A 26,571-nucleotide genomic window follows, 5' to 3' on the forward strand; every position below is an offset into this window, starting at 1 on the left:
GTGTTTTGTAATGCAAACGCGAATGGTCACAGGACAAGTCAGAACAAACTTTGCCCTGCACAAAAAAAGACAGTGTACCATTATAAGTCAGCAGATGTCTCTGTTGTACAACTCACCCCACCTCCTGCTTTTGTATTTCACAACACTCGCTTTGGCTGCTTTCATCTGAGGCAGTGGACTATGAACAAAGCCTACTAAACCATGTAAAATAACATTAAGCCTCATCACTCACTCTGTGTGTCTTTTTGTAAAGGAGGGTATGAATTTAGGCTCTATGAATTACATTTAAGGTCTGTGTTGACTATGCATGACTAATATTTTAAATCGCTTAATCATCCCTCCTAAAACCCGATTACTTTCTTTCAAAGAGTAGTTACTGTGAGAATATTTTCACAAGAAATCTGACGCAATAGTGCAATGAGACTGTTATGTAGGAAGAGCCGTTACTTCACCTTTCAGATTAGTACATCTTCCGAGCACCGTCCGTATAAATACAAGGAAATTAGACATAATGTGAGCTGTTTTTGATTCATCATAAATACCACTCAGATGGACAACAACAACATTAGTCATTCAGAACATGTCCTACAGTCATGCAGAGAAAGCAGTTTATATTTCAAAGCATTAATCTGTTTACTTTCAAAAGTAAGTGTAGAGTCAACCCTGCCAGGTCATTGTTAGAAAACAGCATTCCCTGCTGTAGAAAGGCTTTCCATGGAACGTTGTCTTTGCTCTTCCTAAAAGCAGCTTGACAATATTTTGGTTATCCATCTATTTCCTGTATCTTCAAGGACTTCCTGTATGTGAAACTGATGAATAAAACTGTGAGATTAATGACATTTGCCCAAGAATCTTTTGTGTGCACTAGCTTCTTGCTGCTGTTGACTTTTATTTTGTTTCGTGTTGTTTACTTTCTTTTTATGCATTATTCACAGATGATGCTTGAAAAGAAGATAACATGATACAGAAATATATAATAAAATTAAAGAAAAAGAAAGCAGAACTACACCAGCAAGACTTATTTATGTTTTTTGGTGGGGTTTTTTGTATTATCCTTGTTAAATGTTGTAGGTAGAATGAATGGTGACTGGAACAGTATAACTACAGGGCTTATTTTCTCACTTGATAAGTGAAAATGAGCTCTAACTGTTAAACCACATTATCAAAATTGCATTTTCTCATTGCTCTGACATGACCTAAGCGACACAGCAGGTGTAAGCATGAAAAATGCATTTGACCCCAAAACACCTCTACAATTCACACTGAGCCCCTTCCCAGGTGGTTGGACCTACTCTAGCACATAGTTCCCCGGGTATGACATAACACGAAACACTTGCCCAATGAAGGTGGCCGTTGTGCTATTACAATAATCAGCTACGTTCACTCACAAGGGAGTTTCTGTGAAAGTGAGGAAAACCAACTTTACATTGTCTTAATTCCCTGTGACGAAAATGAAAACACAAATGCACTGTGTCATCCACATTCCATGTAAGACACAAATTATTCGACATAATGATTATCGTGGCTGAAACGATGATAAAAGTTCTGTTCCAATCATCCAAATGTTACCATAAAAAGAGGATTTGGGTTGGTTTGCACTGCATGCATGGTATGTTGTGTCTCCTTGGAATACGTTGTAACCTTTATTTTAGCTCAGACAGATAGGTAACATCCAACATTTATATCCATTTATGGCTGAAAAGTTTATACAAACCTGGAATTGAAATGCTGTTCAGTCACCCTTAGTTTACTCTCTGTATGTTCTTGGTGACTTTGTGGTGCTGTTGGTTTTGTGGCCTTTTTGCACGTACTTTTGTTTTGACTTATGTGACATAAGTCAGCAAGAAAACACTTAAACTATGTGAGAGTAATGTGAAAGGCATGTGGGTATTTTACAGTGTGTGGCACGCAGCCTTGTTTGCTATGTAGAAAAGTGAAAGTAATTGATGTGTGTGTGTGGGTCTAATATTTCCTGGTAGTCTACAGCACGGATTTCTAACTTATTTTAGTCAAAGTGCAACCTAATTTCAGCTTAAGTGGGTAAGCTCAGTAAAAACATTCTGTAATTGTTTATATTTAATCATTTAATAAGTAAATATTATTACACGTCCAAATATTCTCTTCTGGACATGAAGTAAAACTTTGAGAACTATTCAGCTCAGCCACAGGTAAGGTTTTTAAAAATTTTGCTCACATTTTTAAAAACCTTAAAAACCATTAAAAACCACATTTCTATAACTTTAAAACAAGGGGTATTACTTCGTACTTAATCATTTTTCTTATTTCCTGAGAGTAATTTATAACACTAATGATGAGCAGGTGAGGTCTTTTGAGATAAATAAGTGTGATTTCGTTGGCTGTACATGTACATTATATTTTACAGATCACACCGTAAAGTAATAAAACATTGAAAACATATTTGACACCTTTAAGAATTAAATCACTGGACTAGATCTATAAATACGTTCTGTATCTTTCAGTTTCAGCACCACCACAAAAGGACCGGTGGTACATGTTATTGATTAACAGGAGTAATTAAGGTTTATTCTGCAATTTTTACACTTTGCCAAACCATCAAGTGGACCAAACGGGACCCTGTGGCGGACCGGTACGAGCCCGCAGGCCGTATGTTTGGCAGCCCTTGTCTATGGGTTTGATTGACAGCTCGGCCTGTTTCTCCTGCTGCGCGTTCACGAGACATACACAACTTTGTTCCATGGAGACTACTGTATGCGCGTGATTTAACGGGAAATCAACGTTTTCGTTTCTTTCTCATTTTTCTTTTAAGAAAACGTAATAACCGCTGAAGTCTGACCTGAAAAAAAATTCAGGGGAAGCATTTCTCTCCTTCCTTTTTAGGGTTTTAGTTGGCTGGGAAAACTAACTTCAAACAGCTAGCAGGCGAGTGGAGTTAGCTGTAGCTAAGCTAAGCGCTGCTCGGCACACAGTAGTGAAAGACAGCCAAGGGTGCTGTGCTCAAAGAAGACGGGTCATTCATGGATAGTGTGGGACCAGGCGCTTTAAAAGGCAAGTACACAAAACCGACGAGCGTCACATGAAGCTAATCGTGACTTTAGTGGAGACGTTAATTGACCTGATAAGTTTCTGTTAACGTTATTTACCTTAACGACCACCGGTACGCTGGTGTGGGGGGGTTGTTATTATTGTTATTACAGTTAAATGGACCGTAATGGAGTCGCTGTGTGTGCGAACTTGTGCAGAAATGCACAAGAAAGCATGCACATAAATGGGGAAAAACCGGCTGTATTTGCTGCATTTGTGATGACAGCCTGTAGTGATTGCAAGTTAACATCCGCTTTCAGCGCACTGCTGAACGCCTTCTGTACAAAAGCTGCCACTGTTCACGTTGCTGTTGTTACTACTGTCATGCTGCCTAATTATGCTAATCGCTGTGGTTTCTCTCCACAGAGCACAATGCACGGAGAAAACCCCTCTCTCTGTAGGAACCTGTCAGCTATCTGCACCGAGAGATGATACGGCGTGATTTGGTGTAAATGTTACATCGAGGCAATAGGCCAGGCAGGAAATTGGGAGTACGGCTGAAACATACGGCTTTGTTACCCAGCAGCTCGTCAGCTTGTGTGTGTGTGTGTGAGAGAGAAAGGGAGCGTGTGTGTGTGCTCGAAGTGCCTATGGCGGAGTTTGAAGAGGACGGCAGCCTGCCTCCATTGAATCCCGACGATACTGCCGTGCCCAGCGACAACGCAGCTGGTAAGACGCATTGCGAAGTGTCGGTCTTGAATGGAGACTGTGGGATATCTGAAAATATGGTCGGCTCGGGATCCCTCGTCGCACCTGGCAGCCAAACCGGGGTGGACAACGCCAACACCTCTGCCGGTCTGGACACCAAATCTGAAATACCACGCAGGAGCAGCATTATCAAGGTAAACACTGAAGTTCAAGCCTCTGTGTTATACCATTCATTCTGGTGAGCCAGTGTGTTGCACATCTACGCAGGACACTGGATGTTGGAAGTTACTGTGCAGTCTCTTCTGTGTACATCTTTGGTTTTGTGCACCATGATTGCTGTGAAATTTTCACACAATATGAGCCAGTAATAGGAAGCACATCCTGTACTTTAAATAGAATGTCTATAGCAGAGTGTATGTTGACTTTAGCTTGTATGTCAAGAAATTCTGGCTACTAAAGCACTTGTGCCTGAAGAGCCACGATACAGTTACCAGAAGGGAAGAAACAGACGTTTAGGTGAAGCATGTGGTTCAAAGTAATATGCTGTCTGTGCTAATTTAGGAGGGAAAACTAATGTGTGCAATAACAGAGATTAAATTGGAGAACAACAAATACTCGTAAATGAAAGCTGACTGAGGTAAAGTGGGGATGAGAGAGTGGAAGGGTAATGATAGTAGCTGGTGCTCTTAATAAAATGTTATGCACGACTAAAAATGTTTTATGTTTCCCTAGTGCTGTCTGATTATGGCAGATCAGACAGATTATTGTAATCATAGTAGTTACTCAGTGTCACTTACTGACTTTGGGAGCATCTTTCATTGCTTGAGGTTAAAAACATGTCTTTATAACAATGAACTATCTTGAACTTACTTCAACCAAACATGCCTCAGCTTGGCAGCTAGTGAATTTGGGCTTGCACCAAAGCGCTTCCAAACTTACCTGAAAATCACTAATTACTAATCCTGTTTTATTTTTCAGTACATCTGGTGGTACACAGCAACAACAACAAAAAAGTTGATAGTTAATTCACTGAACCTCATTTTCCAAAATATAAACAAATCGTTTTGCCTCAGTCTGCTGAGGCTGTCAATCAGAGGTCTTTTGTGTGTGACTGCTTTAACATTACGAATCATAAAACAGTCAGCTCCTCCAGTGTTGTCAGGATGCATGTCGAGCTACGCCTGACAAGAAGAACATTCCTGCATTGTTTGCGTGGCTTGTTGTAATCAAAAAGTTCTGCACTTCCACTCGTAGAAAACAAAAACCATACCCGATTTGAATTTCTTCATTCTATTCTTTATAGTCGTCTACTTGCGCACCTCTGGTCCACTTCCAACTACCAGCGCTGCCACCGTTTCCAACTGGAAGGAGTTGTAGAGCAGAAAATACCAAAGCCAATCTTCTCAAGCTGTGCAAAGAGCGGCTTGAGAAGGCTGGGTTTGCATTTTCAACCACTTCTCACATTTTATCTGTAAATTCATTTGTAAAGCAACCACTGAATTGTCTAATTAGAAATGATCTGCAACTTATGCACCATAAATCAAATTCATCATGCTGAATTTCTGTGTATGATCGACATGTTTTTGAACCCCCCACCCCCGCCAAAAAAAGAGAAACGTCACTGTTTCCTTAAGGCATGTTTTTTGCCAGAAAAATCCTGCACCTATGCATCAATTTTAAGATTAGTCCTGCACGCTGTTATCATAGTATTTATAATGTAGAAGGTAACACGAGAAAATGCTGCTGGGAGAGAGCCATGTGGTCAGCGAGAGTCTGCGAGCAAGACTTAACATGTTCCAGGTGCTGATTCTGAATACTAATATGGCTGCTGAAATGCACAAGTGTGCATGTTTCTGCGAGGTATGCAAATACTAAACATTTGACACATACAGAGGTCTAATCTGCTGGTTCGTAATTTGATTTTGGTTCTCAGTCTAAAGCTTTGTCTTTTGGTTTAGTCACCTCATGGGTGTAGATGTTGTGAATATTGCTTAAGGGTATCAAAGATGATGACACTTCCTCACGTTGCACATTATGTCGAAAGCCCCAAGACATTTTCTTTAGCTAATGTCAGCAGCTCTGTAATGTAAATTTCCCCACTGCTACTGTCGTTGTCACAATGTGAGTCACAAGACTGCACTGGAGATGCTGTCTAGACTGAACAAACTGCTCACTACTCTGTTCTTCACATTATTTATACTGTCTGCCTGGTAAACGTTAACCTAGCAGAGACTCAAAATGGCTCCCAAAAGATCTCAGAAATGTGTGCCTTTTTAATTAAAATGCGTGTTTACGTTTGGCTTCTAGAGGTCAGTAAATTAGCTGTTAGACCAGGGATTTTATTTCCTCAGGGGCCTGCCAGATTTAAAATGCATGAGCCATGTGAGGAATTTATTCAGAGGCACCTATCAGAGAGCAGCGTGCTTTTGAGTGAAGTCTGTGTCCTAATTGTGCATTAACACAAAATGAGCACCCAGTTTTCGATCTGTGATGTTATACCTGAGGAAAGTTCCTCTGCTCTGGATGCAGGGCAGGGATCAGGTGCTCACATTTTTGCCAACAGGTTCAGCAAGGAGGCAAATTCTTGGAAAATTGCAGCTGCTGAGCTTTGATGTTACCTGATGATTGACGGGGATAATATCGACATCAATCAATGGTGCAAAATTCCAAGTAATCTCTCACTATGCAAGAGTCCGTCTTAGTTCCCGAGAGATCTGAAGGCACGTGTTAAGAAATGCCCTGAATTCAGACACGTTTATTTAAATGTAATAGATATGAAAAGATTTCTGACTTTTTCTCTAAGATATTTTTGATTGAACTGAGAACATTTTGTCCAAGGAGAGGCAGAGATCGATGCTCTTCATGCAACTGTCCAATTTTAGTTAACTGGTCCAGCGATTTCCACATGATGGTGCAGTGCCAGGCTATCCATGCAGATGAGAAATCCTTCTTAAATGCTCAATGACCTAAATTCAATAACCGCCATATCAGATTGTATAACAGTAGCCTTCATGACAAAGCATAATGAAATATGTGAAATGTACCTCAGGTAGTTTGAAATGGTTTTGTGGCATTTCCTTCGCAACACAGTACGCAGATGGATAAATATCTAGTGAATCACAGCAGAGACAACTTACGACAAGTTGGAGACAAAACATATGTTACGGTAGGCCGCCATTAGGAGAAGTCAGTTGGGTAAAAAGATTTGTGTTCATACAGGAAGTGAAAATATTAATCAGCAATGGGTTAAAAAAAATTAAGAGAAAACCCCCACTAACAATAAAGCTAACTAAAGTGGAATTTATCTTCCAAATTTCCCCTTTTTAAAGCTGAAATTATTTAAAAAAACAAAAACAATTTAAGTTGCATACGTAAATGTGTCTGTGAATGGAAAATAAAACTGCAACATGCTAATCATTCACTGTTCCACTTGCGTGATGACTAAACTCTCTCTGAATATCCTGAGGAATACATCCAGTAAATCAAGAATGCAGCAAGCTGTGCCCTTGACTACAAGGAAATCCTTTCTTGCAGGTATTTGTTTTTGTTCCTGATAGGTATGACTGATCAAGTAATGCACTGAGATGTTGGTGGCGAAGGAGTAGGCCAGCGTTTACGAGACGGCTTGTTTCACACAATCACTTCTTGTTAAACTCTTTCTCTGAAGCGATGGGAGGATGTGGTTGGAACATCACCCACCATGGTGTCATAGTAACAGCTTGTAGTACCTCTGTGCTTAACAACTTGACTTCTAGAAAGGTTTCAGTGTCACATAATTAGTGTGGGTGTGTATACATGTGTGTGGTTAAGAGTTACAAGCCAGTGCACATTTAAAGCTGCATGGTTGGGGCCGTTCTTCCTAAATTACATACTGAGTCAAGCCAAAGTCCTTGGGTGACAAAATTACACCATTTGTTGAGCTTTTAATTTGGTGGTTGCTGAATAATGCTATACTCCACCCCAAATCTACGCTCAGACTGTCGCTCATCATCCCAGTGACAGAAAACTTTCATGTGCCAGGACCTCTATGGCAGCGGTCCCCAACCTTTTTTGCGCCACGGACCGGTTTATGCCCGACATTATTTTCACGGACTGGCCTTTAAGGTGTCGCGGATAAATACAACAAAATAAAACTAGTACCGGTACCGAAAAAAAAGAAGATTTATTCATAACACACGTGAAAAGACCCAGGAAAACCGAGTTAACGATAAAAACGATAACAAAATAACGCTGAAAACCGATAAAAACCCTGAAAACCATACATTTCACACCTGAGCCTCAACTCTCGCGGCCCGGTACCAAACGACTCACGGACCGGTACCGGTCCGAGGCCCGGGGGTTGGGGACCGCTGCTCTAGAGAACCGGAGAGGGTTTGTGGAACCCTCGGAAGGTCTGTGATGGATTCGTTGACTAGACCAGGAGTCGGCAACCTTTAAGTTTATTGGACTAACAAAATTCCGTGTGGAGCCACAAAATATGTCTGAACCTTGTAATAAAAATAGAATGTTACCAAACCTGACTACTGTTCAGTGGGCTGTTTATGATTGTTGGTACCTCAACTTAGCATTGTCATTTTTATAGTTTTGTTCATTTAACTTTTTGCCTGTAGATGAATTGGGGGTTGCAGGCTGGCAGAGTTGTATGTGGGTTCAGAGTTACGAGTTCACAAGCTCTGAACTAAATTTTTCAACTCTGATACCATTAGTTAAACTGATCTTGCCTGTTTTTCATAATGCCAGTTAACATCTGCGTCTCAGATGTTATCCAGCTCCCTGTTACTAATCAGGGCTGCAGCATCCCTTACACTGTGATGAGAAGTTGCAAACAGTTCAGGTAAAAAGTAAGACGGATGACAGTCCTGCTAATGGTGCAGTTTTGCAGTGTGTTGCTCTAGAAAGACAGTAGTCATGTTTAAAATGATTGTTTTTTTTCTTCTTCTTTTTTTTTTTTAAAATGGATAAAAGTTAAGACGTATGAAGCTAGATGGTAGGACCTTATTTTACATAATGTTGACAAAAGCTGATGCATCAATGAATTTATTGGTTAATCTGAACTAACACATTTTGTCATCAAAGTCAGAGAGTAGCACAAACTAACCCATTGAGGAACCTATAGATAAACATGTCTCATTTTTAGCAAAGTAAATTCCTGTTTTTTCCAGTGGAGCCTCATGCTGATGCAGGGAAAATATTCTACATATATTGTATACTTAAACTATATTATTTATTTCTTGTAGACCGCTTAAATTGGTTTTGCTGCCGTCCATGTCAACGCTCGATCATGCCTTCAGTTTCTGTGCAGGTCGGTGCTTCTTTCTGCTTGGGGCTGGCTTTCTACCTGGTAAGATCAGTGGATCTGTGCCTCACACAGCCCCAGAGTGGAAGGAAGAAAAAACTATCACAGACTGAAACGAGGTAGTTTACCCAGTCAAGGGTAAACTACCATTGTTCTACCACAAGTCTGTTCTAATACAGTTGTTAAAAATGGCAGCAATTGTTTAATAAAGAAACCAACTGTTTAAATATTATCTAGATATTTACCAGAGTTTTGTTTGTGACATTTCGCATAGTTGCTTTTGTTGAAAATACTGAAACATAAAATGTCAATATGAATTTGGTCTGTAAAGCCTAGCCGTAGCTGAACGCAATGGAAAAACATGAAAAGTCACTCGTGCAGTGGAAAATAATGCAGCAGGAGAGATTAGAGTTATTTTTAGGTTATAGGTTTTCTTAATAATTGGAAACAGTTTTTACTGTTATGATTTCATTGTCCGGTGGCCACATCCTCTTTATGAAAGATGAAGTTTCTTTTTATAGTGATGTTTCAAACCCTCTGAAGGTTTGAAGGGATTTGAGAAAAGAAACACTTTCAGATAAAATGTACTTACTTGTAGCTACATGTAATACTTGTAGTTATGTGTCTTTGTGCTATAAAAAACCTAAATAACTTGGAAAATGAAGCCAGTGAACCTTTTTTTTAAAGGTTAAAAATCCAGTAATCTGTAGCTGTCCTGGTTTACATATTGAAGTGGACGCAGTGACGTGGTGGTAGGTTTCATCTTTAAACGATTGCGACATAAAATCCACAATAGTGGTTTATATATAACAAAGAGTGAGGAGACCCTCAATGACACCAAAACAAAATGTTTGAGGGCATTTCATCTGCATTTTTTCCCCCTTTTTATTGGGCTTGAGTGCTGTAAAAACATTTAGGCACTGGTTCTTGTGATTGTAGTGAAAACACTCTGTATACCTGGTTTGGAAGGTTGTGTCTTCACAGATGTATGCGCACATTCAGTAACAACTCTTCTTTGACAGCTTGAAATTTAAAACAAAAAGTTTATTTCTGCTGCTCCCAGTTTATCTACTGGGATATGGCTACTACTTTGACCAGTCCATTTTCTTTCTTTTTTTTTCTTTTCTTTTTTAAGCATTCACCTGTGAAGCTTTTGGGTGGCAGTGCATCTCGTAGCTACACTTTTCTTACCCCTATGTCCCACCTCAGATCCTTTCGATTAAGTTGAATCACTCCATTACTTTGCTTTATAAACAACAGTTTTTTTCACAGCTCTGGTATGAGAAGAACACAAACTGTGATGTCCTTCTGTTAAAAGGGAAAACAATATGGCATTAATTATGGCGGACCAGCCGTGCTGTGAGTCCAAACAAGTTACGTCATGGTGATCTTCATCATTGTATCAGATTGCTGACTTAGTTTCAGTGGCAACTCATACAGCGGTGCTTTTCCATTTTTAAAGATCTACATTTACACAAACACTTTACATTACGTCGATGCAGAACACTGAATGTTTTCTAGCAGTGGTTGGGTGTGTAAAAGCAGACTGTTTGGAGAGAGTTTCCTCCTTATAGTGATGAGCACAGACTGTATATAAAAGATGAATGTAGCCACTGTGATGTCACCCATCAGTTTTGGTCTCTGCCATGTTGGTTTTTGGAGGCAAAAGGTAACATATTTGACCATGAGCTCAACATAATAGCTAAGGTTAGGTACCATAAAGCAGCAGTCCCCGAGCCCCAGGCCACGAGTCGCTTGGTATCGGGCGAGAGTTGAAGGTCGGGTGTGAAATGTATGGTTTTCAGGGTTTTTATCGTTATTTTTTTTTTAAATCGTTTTTATCGTTAACTCTGTTTCCCTGGGTCTTTTCCCGTGTGTTATGAATAAATCTTCTTTTTTGGGTACCAGTACTGGTTTTATTTTGTTGTATTTATCCGCAACACCTTAAAGGCATAAACCGGTCCGTAGCACAAAAAAGGTTGGGGACCGCTAGCATAAAGATAAGAGATAAGATAAGATAAAACTTTATTAATCCCTCGGGTGGGTTCCTCTGGGAAATTCGGTTTCCAAAAGCACAGCACCGACAGAAGTTACAGTTACAGAATACACACACACACACACACACACACACACACACACACACACACACATATATAAATACAGAGACATATATAAATAAAATATACGAAGGGGATAAATAGAATAAATAGGAATAAAATAAAAATACAAGTGAAGTGTACAGATGTAATGCACACACATAAATATCAGGTAATTAGTATTAAGTACCAGACTATTAAAATACTAGAATTTCACTTCACAAAACTGAAACACAACTTGTTGGATAATACTGGTGTTATCACACGCTATTTAACAAATAATACTAGCACTCTCCTGCTGTTTCTTCTCAGCTCCTGGTATGCAATGCACATGCTACATTATGCACACCTTTTAAGATTTCAAGATCAGGTTTTATACAACTTGAAGACTGAGGCATCATTCAATGTCAGTCTTAGCTGGTAAATTCTCTGAATACTTGGCTTGTAGTGTTGTGAAAGTATTTCCTTGAGTCGAATATCGATAGATATAGATTAAGGATGCTCTTATTATACCTGCTGTAACATACTGCAGTCATCAGTGTTTACCATGTTTATTAATAGCTTTTGAGCACTGGGGCCCGTTCTTCGTACCTCGCTAAGTAGGTTAGCCGGATTAGATTGTTGACGATTTCGCGTGATCCTGGATCAGTCGGTTCCCCGAAGCTCATCCGGGACTTGCTGTCATAGCAACAGAGCCGTAAGCGTAAACCTGCTCGGGAGCAGGTTTACTTTATGTAAACAGGATTAGATCGCGGCCACGCAGGTATGTCCGCTTCATTTATACGAAAGCAACAGCGATATTTTTCCACTGTTTCACCATAAATAAATATTATCAATGTAACTAAAGATAATGCAGCACTTGATCCTTTTATTGATGTCACACAGATACATACAGGTCATTTCCTAAAAAAGGGAAATGAACTATTAACATTCTATTACATGTATGTGATTATTACAGATGTAATTCATATTTCAGAGTAGTAATTGTAAATTACTTCGTGTAATCAAGATGAGAGACCACGGCTATAAAAGCCAAGGTGGATTTGGGAAGTCTGTCGCAGCCATGTCCTGTCCGTATACGCGACCAACCCATTGCGGAAGGTGCAAGATTGATAAGGAGAGTCCTCAGAATTCAGCGTATATTGCGGGACAGACAGGATCCTTTAGCTCAGCGCGACAGTGTGCTCATAGAGAGATATCGATTTTCCCGTGAGGGTATTATTTACTTAACCAACTTGTTGACGAGGGGGTGCAGGACCACCACCTGTCTTTTTTTCCTCTGCCCTTTTCTTGGTTGCTGTTATGAACAAACTAACAGAGTATTACAGGCAAGTATTACCTTGCCAAGAGACGCAAAGCAATCTAAGAGATAAATATTACCATTCTGTAGAATACTCCTGTATTCCACTTTTACTTGTTCCCATGTTCTTGTGGGTCCTGTTGTGGCTCTAATGTGAAAGGGGATATAATATAACATATTATAATATAATATAATGCCATATGATATTGGACAATATAGTGTCATATGATAGATCTACCCTACCGCCTACTGGTGTTGGCCAGAGGGGCCGATGGCGCGATATGGCAGCCTGGCTACAACCGTAGCTGCCTCCACCAGTGTGTGAATGTGGGAGTGAATGAATAGTGGTATCGTAAAGCGCTTTGGGTGCCTTGGAAAGCGCTATATAAATCCAATCCATTATTATTATTATTATTAAATTACCTACGAGTTTGATTTGTCAGCAACTTTCTGCCAGCCCTCTCTCCTTGCTTTTGCAGCCTTTGCAGTGTTCTCTTGCGTTTTAATTAAACTCTGAAACTCCTGTAATCCCTCACTCATGAGTTCTTGCTCTGCTGCCGGAAAATACCGAGCACGCCCCTTCGACATTTTCGCCGACCAATCAGCGGGTTGCCGATCAATGTTTCTACTATCGATGCGTAGCCCCTTTTACGACACCCAGTGATGTCACATTCCTGCGTCCAGCTGTAGTAATCGTCAACAGCAGGTGTGTTCGGGGAACCGGATTAGCGAGCTCACGGTTAGCGCGATGATTTGATCTTGGATGTGTCATTTGATCTTGGATGTAGTAAGCGACGTACGAAGAACGGGCCCCTGGTGTTTCCCTTCTACACTCTAATTAACTGTGCTATATAATTACTGTTGAATGCACAGCCATACATTCTTCCATGTGAGTACTCACACTGGAATGTGTAAGTGTACAGTCACTGCTTGTCCTATTTTAAACGCCCAGAGAGAAATAAGTATGAAAATTAATTAGGGAAATGCAGTGTGAAAAAGAGTCTCAACAAACTTACTAGTCCCCGAGCAAGATACCAACTGATATAATCCTTAAATTCTGTAGTTTAGAAAAAAAAGAAAGACAAAAGGTCTGAAGTCTTGTTTAGGGCATGATTGAGTAAAGCGGGTGGCGAAACGCTTTCCTTTTTAAATATGATGTTGCAAGTGGTGGTGTTATTGCTGTTGCATTGTCACTTTAATTATGCATGCTACTATGTACTACTGAAATGTTACGACAGACGGGCCCATCATCATTTAGCCTGAATCTGCCAAGAAGAGATTTTTCTCAAATGGAGTCTGAATTTATTCTTCTTCTTCAAAAAGTTACTTGAATAATGTGGTGTGCGTGCTGGAGTCTTATCCATTTGTCTGAACTAGTGCCGCTGGCAGCTGATTGTATAATTTATTGATGGTTTTTTGACAGCTGTCCTTGATGTCCTGCTGTGCGTCCTGCTGTGCGTCACACATCTAGCCGTTGTGTTTACGTATGCAAGGCAACTTGCAGAAGCACTAACCGGAATCACTGCCTATTAATTTACCAGGTCGGGTGTCACTGATTTGCACAAATGCTGTTTGCTTCACCAAGTTATTTCAGGGGTAGCTCAAAAAACTTGGCATCAAATACATTTCTACCACATTAACGGCAGAAGTCCTTCTATGCCCTTGTAATGGATGGCATTAATTTTATACTTTAATATGCAGTCAAGCATATTTTTCACAAACACATTTACACAGGATGATAGGTAGTCCTGTGAAAATTAAGTACACCCCATGGCTCAGTAGCTTGTATAACCACGTTTGGCAGAACTAAACTGAAGTTTTGTGGACATTTGTTAATGCACAGCTCTCTTCATTTCAGTTGAGATGAGGTCTGGACTTGGCTCACATGCAACCTAAAGGCAAGCTAAGCTGTGCTGCTATGTTCTTTTTAGAGAGAAATACTTTCTCCTGGCAAAGGAGCCATATTTTCTGTCAGTCTTTTTCTAACTGTAACTGTTATTAACCTTAACATTTTACATGCATGCATGTGGCCTGTAGAGGCCCGAAGAGCTCTTGAGTTTGAACGTTCTGACCTTGAGGTGAATTTGCTCTGAGGTCTTCTTCTAGGAAGATTTTGGCAGCGTGTTAAAACACACCAGAATGCCCCAGACCAACAAACTGCCAAAACCCCTGGTCACTCTTGCTGTTGACTGATTGTATTTGATTAGCTGCACCTGGCTGCTACTTGGCTTCTTAATTTCTATGGAAGCGTAAGACGGCGCTTTTCATTAAAAAACAAAACAAAAAAAACACTTGCTATCTGAATTAACAGGACATCTTAAAATCCTAAAAGAGCTTATGTTGACTTTAAAGCTTGATTTCATTGTTAATGATGGCTCACATGATTTTTTTTTTTTTTGTAAATGTAGTTTTCTCTTGAAATATTGGGATATACTTGTGCCTTTGTCTCTTGAGTCAACATCATTGGACACCACGTAGACTCTGTGGATGAATTTTGAGTGAATTACCCCTAAGTGTATTAAGGGTTTGCTCTTTATTGCTTATGAAATCAAGGTTTCAGGGCATTAGAGGCTTTCTGGGATTTTAACATGTCTTGTTCATTCAGAAAAAATGGAGTAATAAAATTTGAGTTTTGGAATTTTTGAGATAATTGTTTCATTAATTCAGGAAAACAAGGCTGCTTTTGTCAAGTGAAAGCACTGTCTCTGTAATATATTAATTTAATTTCAAATGATTCAATAATGAAAAAAATCCTCAGATAAATTGATTATGAATACCGTTTTTGCAGCACTGCTATAGACTTCATGCTTTATTTTCTGTTGTCCCATTAGTTCTTTTAACGTGGATCGCTTTGGGTAACTGTAACTTCTACACAGTAAATATTTAATACTCACATAAAAATAAACTGTGAGAAGATATTAATGTGTATATTATCTCCAGCTCTGTTTACACTGAGTCTTCTGTTATTGTAATTAGATCACATTTAGTGTTTATGTTGACTTTATAAACTGGGAAGCTTTGTGTGATTAAAATCACAAACTAATATCCTGACTGCAGGGACCTTTAACAGCTGTTCTCTGGGAGTGTTTATCAATAACATTGTTCTTGAGTTCTGATCACTTTCACTTTGAGTTATGTTACTGATGTTAGTATGACAATAACATTAATAGAAAAGTAGTGCATTAATATGTTGGATTGATTCTGCATATTAACCTTTTGTAGTCCTTTTAGAAATGAAACAAAGTTAGTCAGGTCTCTGTTTTTCTCAGTGCCTTCTGTTCAGCCTTAAGAGAGTCCACGGATGAATCAGTTCAGCTGTTGTGATGGTAATACGACTCCTGAAGGTGGAAATATGATGCAGTCTCCAGCTAACGGATGGTGTCAATTTTGCTTGCATCGCGCTGCCTCATCATGGACGCCTTATCAGATGCTGAGAATGTGCCACTGCTTTTCAGTCTTTTTTTTTTTTTTATACTGAACTCTGACATGACAGTTTTGCTTCATATTGCCTGGTGGAGTTCTTACCAAAATGTGAAATGCAGTGTTGACCTGCCATCAATAATGCGAGAATTTCTCGATGTTTCACAGTTTTACAGTCTACTTGGAGCTGTAACATTGCAAGACTTGTCTATAAGTGGTGTAAAGAGCCAAACAAAATTGCCAGTTTTTCAATCTAAAATCATAGTTAATCCCAGGCTTCACTGCACGTCTTTGCCCTGCTTTGCTTCGCCACATTTCCTGCTTCCTCTTCTGCTTGACCATCTCAGATTTGCCACAAAATGTATGGTCAAAAGTTTGGATATATAATGATATGTTGATAATGATAATATGGATAATTAATAATGATTGCTGTGAATTTTTAGCTTCATATATCAAATACTTTTAAAGATTTATTTATTCATTTTTTTTAAACGACCTGTCAACCCACTTCCAACATTTTTGTCGAGCTAGTTTTACTTGCTGCTATGCTGGACCTGACATGCAGTTCTGCAGTTGTGAATGGTTGTGTTGAAGTTATTCTACAGCTGGAGGAACTGACTGGAGAGTTCCTCACAGAGTATATAATGATATATTTATGGAGCCTCGTGTGGAGCTTCTTGTGAATTTTTCCCCTACAGCCAATACTATCACAGATAAAATTGCAGTGAACCCTCTGAAGGCTTACCTACCCAAACCTGACATATCCTGCAGAAAAGTCTAACTTTACGTTGTTTTTTATATTTGTCGGTTAAAATGTGTTTGTTTGTTTTTTCTTTTTGTCTTTTTCCCCAATTGCCAAGACTTCGGAGAACAAACAAACGGGTTGTCTGTGGTACTTAAAACAAAAAGGGGTACCGAGAAGGTCTGACATCCAACTTTGGCACCTAAAGGTTCAACGCAAATGCACTCATTTGCTCGCTAACTTTGTCTTACCTGCAATAAAATTTGCAGCAGATTAACTGAGTATTCTAGCAGACTTGTCGGTCTCCATGTACAATGTTTTCCCTGCATAGAAAAATATATGGTGCCTTCCAAAAAGGCCAAGTAATGACGGAGAAAAATCAGCTGCATGGTCGACTGAACAGTTAGTTAGTTACTTACAGTTAGTACAGTTAGTTACTAGTTCAGTTGTTCTTGGATGCCGTCTTAGCTTTTTAAAACAAACATCATGGACACTACTTGGCTAACAACTTGTCATTTCCAAGCTGTTGTCCAGTGAGCATTGCCTTCTCCTTTCTGACTATAGTGGGGACCTTAATTGACAAAATGAATTTTATGTTGTATAGAGTGAGACTTCAAACTTGTTATTGAGGCAACAAATGCGATTGGAAAATATTTAATTAATCAATTAATTTAATTTAGGGTGTCTTTTTTTCCCCAGTGTCTTCCTCGTGTGTCCTGTTCATCTAATCCACACTTAACCCATCCAGGAATCCAAAGGTCATAAACAAACAAAAACTAAATGTGATATTTATAAAGCAGCTATTCTATAGATGGTCACTGATATATGTTTTTAGAGCATTAATAACTAGGGATGGGTATCGTTTAGGTTTTATCCGATACCAGTACCAAACTGGTACTTTTGAAACTGTGCCGGTGCTTAAACGGTGCTCGAACCGGTGCTTAAAGAATGGAGAACACAAAATTGGTCCAAAAACCTCTCATGTTCAGCTGTTTTTTTTTTGTAAAAAGACAACAATGTTAGCCTTTTCTGCAGCTATAGGGGATTTATGGCATCACGCTTGGCTGGAAGCAGTGCTTAAACAATGGAAAAAACATAAACTTTGTCCAAAAACCTCTCATGTTTAGCTGTTTTCCACTTCCTCTTTGGTCATTTTAGCCTTTTTGGCCAGGGTGAAGGGAGTATCTGCCATCAAACAAGAAGACAGCCGCATGTAACTACGACGGTGTTTGCTAGTTCACCTTGCATGCATTAATTTAATAACATGGTTAGCCTACTCAACGTAAATTATACACGAACAACATTAAGCTACTGACCCAGAGAAGAACGGCTGCTGCTGCCGTCATCATCTGTCATCATTTCTGCTACACTGGCAGGGCTAGGGGCCAGGACTCTACTTTTCAGGTTTTTGGGGGATGTTGCTAACTCCGGGTCCGATAACAGGCACCACACCCGCAGTAGATGTTCTTGATATGAGGTCTCACAGCAAGCTATCAAATACGGTGCATTTCTCGGCTTTTAACAAAATGCTATACGTCGCCAGGTGTTTCATCAGATTCGAGGTGTTACCTCCTTTGCACAGTATCACCTTAAAGCACTTGTTGCAGGCTGCTGAGTTTGCATCTTTTGCTGTGAAGTACAGCCAGAATTTGACCGCTTCGCCTTGGGCGTTTTTAATCTGTAACTCTGCTCTAAAAGAACATATGTACCTGGGCCCGCCTACTATCCTCGGAAAGGTAAAATGATTGGCTAGAATCCAAAGTGTATGACATCTTAGGGAAAAAAGCACCGAAATAAAGCACCGAAATGTGCGCTGCTTTTTGGTCTGGTTACTACCGTTTATGTCAGATGGCACCGGATACCGGTACCCATCCCTATTAATAACAGGGCTAGACTAGAGCTTTTTTTATAATATACTCTGGAATCATTATTTTAGTTGCAATCTGCCTATTGCAGTCAGAGGTTCAGGTTTCTTTTTGTGGCAATGAAAAATGTGTGTCAGTAAAGAAAATCAGTGTGGGCATCTCTTAACAGTTTAGGTTTTGCTTTGGAGTATTTGTCAAACCACCAGACTGGTTGTAGAAAAGATAATATGTGGGCATGTGGGCTGTTCTTCTGTCTTTATGTTACGTATGTGGGAGTGGTTTGATGTTATTGCTGCCTAATGTCTGAGGTGACCGACTGATGACTGTTTGTTTATTGGTCTCTGAATAAGACCCACTGAATTTGCAGGCAAATTAGCTTAACGTGGGAGAATATAGCATTGATCTGGTGTAAGCAGAGCCTTTTAACTGCTCTTCCAGTGAGATTGTTGTGCTTAAAGTAAGCGCAACAGTCCTAATCAGCTACTTGAATTAATTCAGTCAGATGTATAAAGTGACTCAGGGAAAACTGCAGAAAACACATGCATAAATGTTATGCATAGAACATTTTATATTAACCATAAATGAGACAATAACACAATACATTAAATGAATACAGAACATGAATGTCAGATGGCACCCTGACAATGAAAATTTAAAGCAGGTGTTTGAGCAACGTATGAATTCTTTTTTTTACTAGAAACAACTGCAATAAAATGGTAATAAATTCAGAATCATGTTGGAATGAAGGAAGCAACTGAACTTTCTAAAATTCACTAAGTCAGCAGACCGCATGTGGTGTTTATGTGTGCGTTCTTTGGAGTGGTTGCTGAGTCAGACAAAGTAAGGAGATGGGGAAGGAGCAGTTTGAGATGGGATCAGAGATTATTTATTTAACAAAGTAGAATCTCAGAAAGCAATATGTTATAACCCAAGATTTTACTCGTGAGGTCTAATGAGGTAGTCATACTTCTGCATCAAATCTACACTGTGAGTGAGCCATAACCACAAGCCCGACATCTGCAACTGCACACTACATCGATGCAACCTGCAGTGACTGTACCTTCAGGTACCTTTGTTTCCTCCTATGCATTTATGGCTACTTCTTCTTGCCACCATTTTTCATATTGACTGGAAGCAACTGAGATCTTGAAGCTTAGGTGATTGCATTGTAACAGTATCACATTTTTACATTTATAAACATTGTGAATTTGAAATGTAAATTAAAGAAACTTATGATTTTGCAATAAACAATACAGTGTAAAGGAGTAGCAAATGGCCCAGTCTTTATATTTGCCAAATAGAGGAGATCTGGAGGAAGGGTGAAAGGTCCACTTCTATGAAGGAATGTTTCTGAGCATGTGTCACTCCCACGCTCAGCTCCAGTTTATTTTTCCATCACTGGTCCTGTTGACTGTTTTACCAGAATTATTTTAGATCCTAGATTGTCAAATATGATAAACATGAGGTGTAAAGCTCTGTATTGAGTTTCCTTTGTGGCGTAAAGGGTGTTTGGAGGTGAAATTCTTTTCAAGGCAAGAGACATAACTTCTCTGCGGAAATCTGGAGAAGCCTCAAAGATGAAACCCTGAGTCATTATTTCCTTATGAGAATTAACCCGGCCTTCTCTTCCCTCCATAGGGTACTGATTGCCCTTTTGACTGTAAGCCATTATGTTGTTAACTCTCTGAAAGGAGGTCCAAATTCTAGTGAATTCCAGTTTACCACTGTAGAAAGGAAAAGAAATGCTGTGTTGTGGAAAGGGGGTCTTTGACCCTTTTTATTCGGAGTAGCATGAAAGGCCGCACGCAGTGTTCATGGATTAAAGAAATGTCCTACATATTGATGGAAAATATTGTGGTGACCTTGGAATGAGATCTATTACTGGTAATGAATCAAAACTCAATTATGTTTGGTTGATGGCTGACATTTCTCTCAAGGTCCAATAAATTCATACCAGCTATAAAGATAACAAGAAACCAGTTGCAGAAGGTTACATGGTCATGGGTAAAGGCTTAGAAAAAGGGCATTTGATGATAAGAAGAAGAAGAAATCTATTGCTTCTCGTTTCAAACAGCTCATATCTACAGGGCAGGTATCATTTACAGTATGATTTTCACTGGTTTAAATTCATTACTAGCTTATTGTCATCACTTTGATGAGCAATTAGGAAATTGACTAATTACTCAGTCTTGCATTTTTTTCTTCCTTATCTCGTTTTGAAAAGAACCATAACAAATTAACTTTTTGTGAGGGCCTTACAGGAAATTGAACAGAAGTTACCCCTGTGTTATGTCCTAGCGCTTGTTGTGTAATTCAATTGATTGCGCAGGCTGCCCTCACAATGTCACGAAAGATTGATCAGGGTATGAGATAAGGTGATCAGTATGCCCATTTAGGCATATTTGTTACTGTTGTTTTTAATGTTATTGCACTGCAGATAATGCTATCAACGGCTCTTTACAGTTCACACAGTTTAATAAAATGTGACAGCTTTTGTCTAAAACTTAGTAAAGAATCAACCCTGTGGAATATTAACTTTCTGTACTATTAATAAGTAAAGATTCTTATTAATATCACAGAATTAACAGATTCATTTATTGTAACTGTGACTAATGTCTCAATCTAATATTGAGAAGATGATAGGCTCGCTCTCTGCCTGGAGAGCTGATGATGTAAAGCCTGGAACAGCTCCATAGAGAACAGTTGGAAGAAAATGGTGGTAAGCAATTAACTCAGCCCACCCAAGGCAATTTTTTCCTTGTTAATTGTATCCTCTTCTTTTTCAGTGCTGAAAATGTTGCCATAAAAAGACTTAAGTGTCAAATTTGAGGAAACATTTTAACTGTGTGGATTTTGTTGCACATTTTGGTTGATTGTCAGGAGAGCAAGTCCTTTGGATTGTGGGCTGTAGAACATTACATTGTAACAAGATGAATATGCTTTTCACTTCACCTAACAGCTGTTTCTGATTGGTGTAGTTTGTGTTTAGCAGATAAGAAGGGTCTCTGCTACAGTGGGTGAATCTACATTATATGGACAAAAGTGAGGCTACACCTGTTAATCACTGAATTCATATGTTTCTTTCAGTCCCATTGCCACTGGTGTATAAAATCAAACACCGCCAAGTTCCAATGAGGAATGAGGAGTTGCAGTGCTCTGCTTGCTCATTAACTGCGGAGTTTCCTAACCTCCTCTGGTATTAACATCAGCATAAAAACTGTGCACTGGGAGCTTGATGGCGATGGGTTATCATGGCCAACAGGCACCGCCAAACATTTGACAGAGTGATGTAAGTCGCGCAGCCACTAGACACTTGAAAAGTGGAAACATGTTGTGTGAATTGACAAATCATGCAGTCTGCATTTGGTGAATGTTAGAAAAACATCATCTGCCTTACTGCAGCATTCCAAGTGTAAAGCTTGGAGCAGGAGGGATAGTGGTATGAGGTTGTTTTTCTGGGTTTGTGCTGGCCCTTTTGGTTCCAGTGAAGAGAGATCTTAATGCTTCAGTTTACCAGGACATTTTTGGACATTCCAGCATGACCCTGCATGTGTACAAAAACAAGGTTCACAAAACAATGGTTAGATGACTTTGGTATTTGGGAGAATGTGAGTAGCCCGCACAGTGCCCTGAACCCAACCCAAAATGTGATGTCATAAAAGCCTATGTATGTTTATTTTGTGCAAGTGGCTGTATGTACCAAAACAGTCCTAAACGGTATCCAAATTCACTTTTTGACTCAGCAGCCAAGCAGACTAGTAGATGGAAAAAGTCCATTGGCCAAAAATATTTTTAATACTTTAAAATTATAAATTGCTTTTTGATGTTGCATATTGATTAGCCGCACTACATGTTATGACCTACACAGTATCCTGTGTTGAGATGCACCCACTGGATTGGCTGGTGACTAGAATTGGTGGGTTTTCAGCTGATTGGCCAGGACCAGCTGATGAGTATAACTGACTCTAAAGATCCACTGCCATGTGCCAATGACCCGTCCACATCGCTGTAATCGTAAAAATCAGGATGCACAGCAGCTGCTAATGTGCTAGAGCGGCATCTGTCCTTTACTTGTTTTCACAGCTCTGCCAATCCCTATATAAACTTAGTATGCTCAGAAGTCTTTTCTCTCATTGTGTGGCAGCAGTTTGGTAATGTTAACTGTTCAACATTTATTAAATCCAAGGCTGAGCTGATCTGCTCAGCTCACAGTAGATCTTTCATGCACTGAATCTACAGCAGTCACCCTCCTTTGGATGCTTTGAGCCCTGGTGTAGGGATGTGAGCTTAAACAAAATTTAAATCCATTTATAATTGCAGCATCCAACAACTATGAAGAAGAAGACAATTGAGATAAAACAATTTTCAAATTTAGTTTTTTTTGTAATCATGTGTTGTTCTGCATCTTCTTTTTATCTTTCTTTGACAGCTATGTGCCTTTGCTCTTCGTTAAACCTCAAACACATCCCCCTACAGGATGTGGCAGGTTTAGATCAGCTTTGATTACAAAGAGTAGTAAAAACCAGTTCAGCCCTTCGCACACACTTTGTTTTCGAGAAGCCCGGCAAGGACAAGCAAATAAAAAATGCCAGTTTTCCTTAAAAGTTCAACAAATGCACGATTGTGTCAAACACCCAGCTATGGTGTTAATTAATCTTGATCTCAGAACATGCCAATATAATTGCAAGTAGATATTTTTTCCATAATTGATCAGCCCCATCATATTCCTTGATTTGACTGGCTAGTAATCATGTCTTGGCTGGAGAAGCCATAAAGATGGAATAAAAGATGGAAATAAAATGTGTGTCAGATTGTGACCTAAATAAGTCGAGGGCATAACCAGAGTGCCCGTTAACAGGGTAGAGATTCTTAGTATAGTTCATTATGACTGTTTTGGTTAGCTTCTCACATGCTAGGTGGTGGACACCCTGTCCTGATTTACTCACACTTTGTGGGAGTTAAACATTACCCCTCTTGTATCCTAGGAAGGTCTGTTCTCTAACCCTGACCTTTTTCCTAATCATCTAACTTAAACTCTACTTAGTCTAAGAGATATCATTTGCCAATCTATAACTGTAGCAAATTAATATGTGATAGAAAATAGGTAATTCACTATTTTAAATGAAAAGATATGCTTGGTTGGTGGATTTTAGATTTTCTTCTTCCACTAATCTCCTTGTCTGGTGAGTCAATCTTGGACAATGGCATGGATTATTATTTGCCCCTAAAAGAGTAGATAGTACAGTTATTGCAGGCTGCCATCTTTTGAGCAAACTGACAAAAAAGGCCACAGCTGATCAATCCGCTCCATGTCAGTTAGATTACACAACACAAAACCTCTTAGAGATTAAGAAATGGATGGTTGAAATACCCAACCAAAAAGTTCTTATTTTGAACCACTGCACAGAAAAACAAACAGAAGACAAACACCTGCATAAATGAAAGTTGAATCTGTTAAACTGTATGGGAAAGATACAGCAGGTTGGCCTTTTTAAATACATATTCCTTTTTTATTTCAGCATGGAAAACTCGTGTGAAAAACAAGTTTTAGTCACAAGTTTCATTTATATCCACTCAGGAAATGGCAGAGCTGTTAGATTTATCTTGTGTTACTTCTTTCACACTTCATGTGACCAACAGACTCTTACCATATGGTACATAAAAACAGCTGGGTCTGCACCAGGTCTGAACTCCCCTGGGATTTGACAGCAGTGCAGCTGGAGAACAAAAAGTCCCTATTTGCTAATTTTAATAAAACCGAATTCTCATTACTAGAAGATTGTGGTTGTTTGTTGTTGTATAGTGTATTAGTGAGCTAATATCAGTTTAACTGCAATATAATATCTCATGTTTCTTTTTCTTAGTTAAAATAATTTTTTACGTAATAAAACCCAGTGTATTGTTTTGTTTTTGGTGTTTGTGCACTTTGGTTTACGTTGCGTGCACAAGCAGGAACAAGTCTGTTCCAGTCGTCCAACAAGTTTTTAGCATTGCCCCCAGGTGGTAACAATGAGTTACATCAGGTAGTTTGTCAGGAAGCTCTGCAGCTCTTGTAGTCCCTTAGCGCTGCACAAGTCTTAGCTCAGCTAAAATATGCAAATATTTTTGTATTCAATATTTCTTTCTCTTGCTTTTACTGTTATCTGGTTATCTGGAAGCTGGCAAACAACTGAAACTGAAGAACGCATTTCGAGCTGCCAGGCACGAGAAGATTGTATAGAGGGGCGAGATTAGATGTTGCTATGCAAGCAGAGGACACATGGAAATCTGAAGACGACTACTAACAAAAATGTTAGTAGTTTTTTGGACCTCTGGACTAGACCTCATTTTATGTTTGGACAAAGTCTGCCACGTAACAAATCAGCCACAACTATTTGGGAATGCTTTGTGAAAGGAGGGCGATCTTCAAAAAACAGTTCCTCTTGAATTTCTTATTTATTTATTTGCAAGAAATGGGTAATTTTTCCTCATTGTTTATATTTGTTGCATATCTAAAGCGATATACCCTGATATGGCCATATCTGAGCGAGGCCAATATCAGCTGTCCAGTACATCAGTTTGGCTTTGTGTAAAGGTATATATATAATATACTGTTTTCTTTCTAAGACCCCTAACAGTTGAGACACTGTAGGAATTCTTGTTGACGACTGTGATTTTATAAATTAGCAGTAAATAAGGGCCATGCACCATCACAAAGGGGCACATTTGTGGCTGCTTGTTACATTTGTACTCAGATGAAATTCATTTCATTCACTTAATTTTGTTACTGTATATTTAAGCCTGTCCTGGCACCGAGCTAAAAGGTGATTTATGCTGCAGTGAGACTGAGGTGATGGTTGTTGTGGATGATTTAGGTAGAACAGTAGAGCAAAGAGTAATGGGTCCCATGTGATGTCTTCAGTTGCACAGACAGTTCATAACTGCTCGCTGAGCCAGAAAAAAAATGCAGTTTTCCGTCCGTTAGGGAATTCAGACTCCTATGGGATCTTTGAGCAGTTGGACATATGCAGTCTTACTTGGTTCTCTCCCCCACTATCTTGCTGTCGACACACACACACACACACACACACACACACACACACACACACACACACACACACACACACACAGATATCGAACATACACTGAAACCATACATACAGGCTTAGAATTAACTTCTCTTTTCAGGGTGTCTGATGGTAATACCCAGGGTATTATCTTAGCATTGTGAAGCACAAACAAAACGTTTAATATCTCATTTGCGTTCTACTGTCGTGCCCTAACAATGCAGCACGGGTTTCCTTCTCTCAACAAAATTAATAAAGTAATAAAAGTAAAAAAACGAAACCATCTGTAATAAACATAATGAAATGAGGATCAATGCAGAATATTTCTCAAAACCGGAACCTCCATTGTCCTGCTGTGTATTGTTCTGTTGCAGAGGATTCAAAGAAGGGATGACTAATAGCGTGGCACGGTCATGTATTTTGGATGCTTACCCAAGAAAATAATGTTTCTGTGTTTGCTTACAGTCCTTGTTACCACACAGTGATGTTAAACAGACTGAGCGGGGGTTAGATAAGGTTGATAAGTACTGAATACAGCTTGTACTTACTGGTGCTATAATGTCTTGCTCATGATATATATTTACACCCATACTTTTCTAACATATGGTCCTGTGGAACTTTTCTACTCTAATGAAGTTACAGCCCTTAATTTTTGACCACGGATCCCAAATAAAGGTCCTTTAAATCTGACTAAAAGTCAGCAGGGAAAGAAAGATCACCATCTTTCTTGTAACTGCTAACATTACGGGGAAATTGTAGCTAGCTTGTTCTTGTGCTGTGCTTTGACTTGGCAAAGAAACAGATGAACAGAGATAAGTGATGGAGATTAATATGTACCCTATAAAACAAATAAATGTAGCTATAAATAGCCCATCTGATCATGATCATGTTGTCTTTTGAAAACCATGTAAGGCTAAATGAAGCTGCACTTGCAGCTTGCAGTATTGTGGATCACCTGACTGAAAAAAAGACTGTTGCATAACAGTTTTTTTTTTCTAAGGAAACATTAAATGGTAAGACAAGGGTGCTTTGGCAATCTATACCTATTGTAGTGCACTGGGTGTGTGCACTACAATAGGTACACACTGGGTGTGT

At 39.3% G+C, this 26,571-nt stretch overlaps 1 protein-coding gene across 1 annotated transcript in view; it reads left to right on the forward strand.

The window, feature by feature from the left end:
* Positions 1-2,624: 2,624 nt before the first annotated feature.
* Positions 2,625-26,571, forward strand: part of plcl2 (phospholipase C like 2) — a 41,760-nt gene continuing 17,813 nt past the window's right edge. The window contains exons 1-2 of the mRNA XM_082552165.1: positions 2,625-3,027; positions 3,430-3,905. Coding sequence (XP_082408291.1) covers positions 3,516-3,905 — 390 coding nt within the window. The 5' untranslated portion in view covers positions 2,625-3,027; positions 3,430-3,515. The remainder of the gene's footprint in view (positions 3,028-3,429; positions 3,906-26,571) is intronic.

The sequence above is a fragment of the Aulonocara stuartgranti genome, assembly GCF_965226115.1.
Source record: "Aulonocara stuartgranti genome assembly, chromosome: 11".
NCBI lineage: Eukaryota > Metazoa > Chordata > Actinopteri > Cichliformes > Cichlidae > Aulonocara > Aulonocara stuartgranti.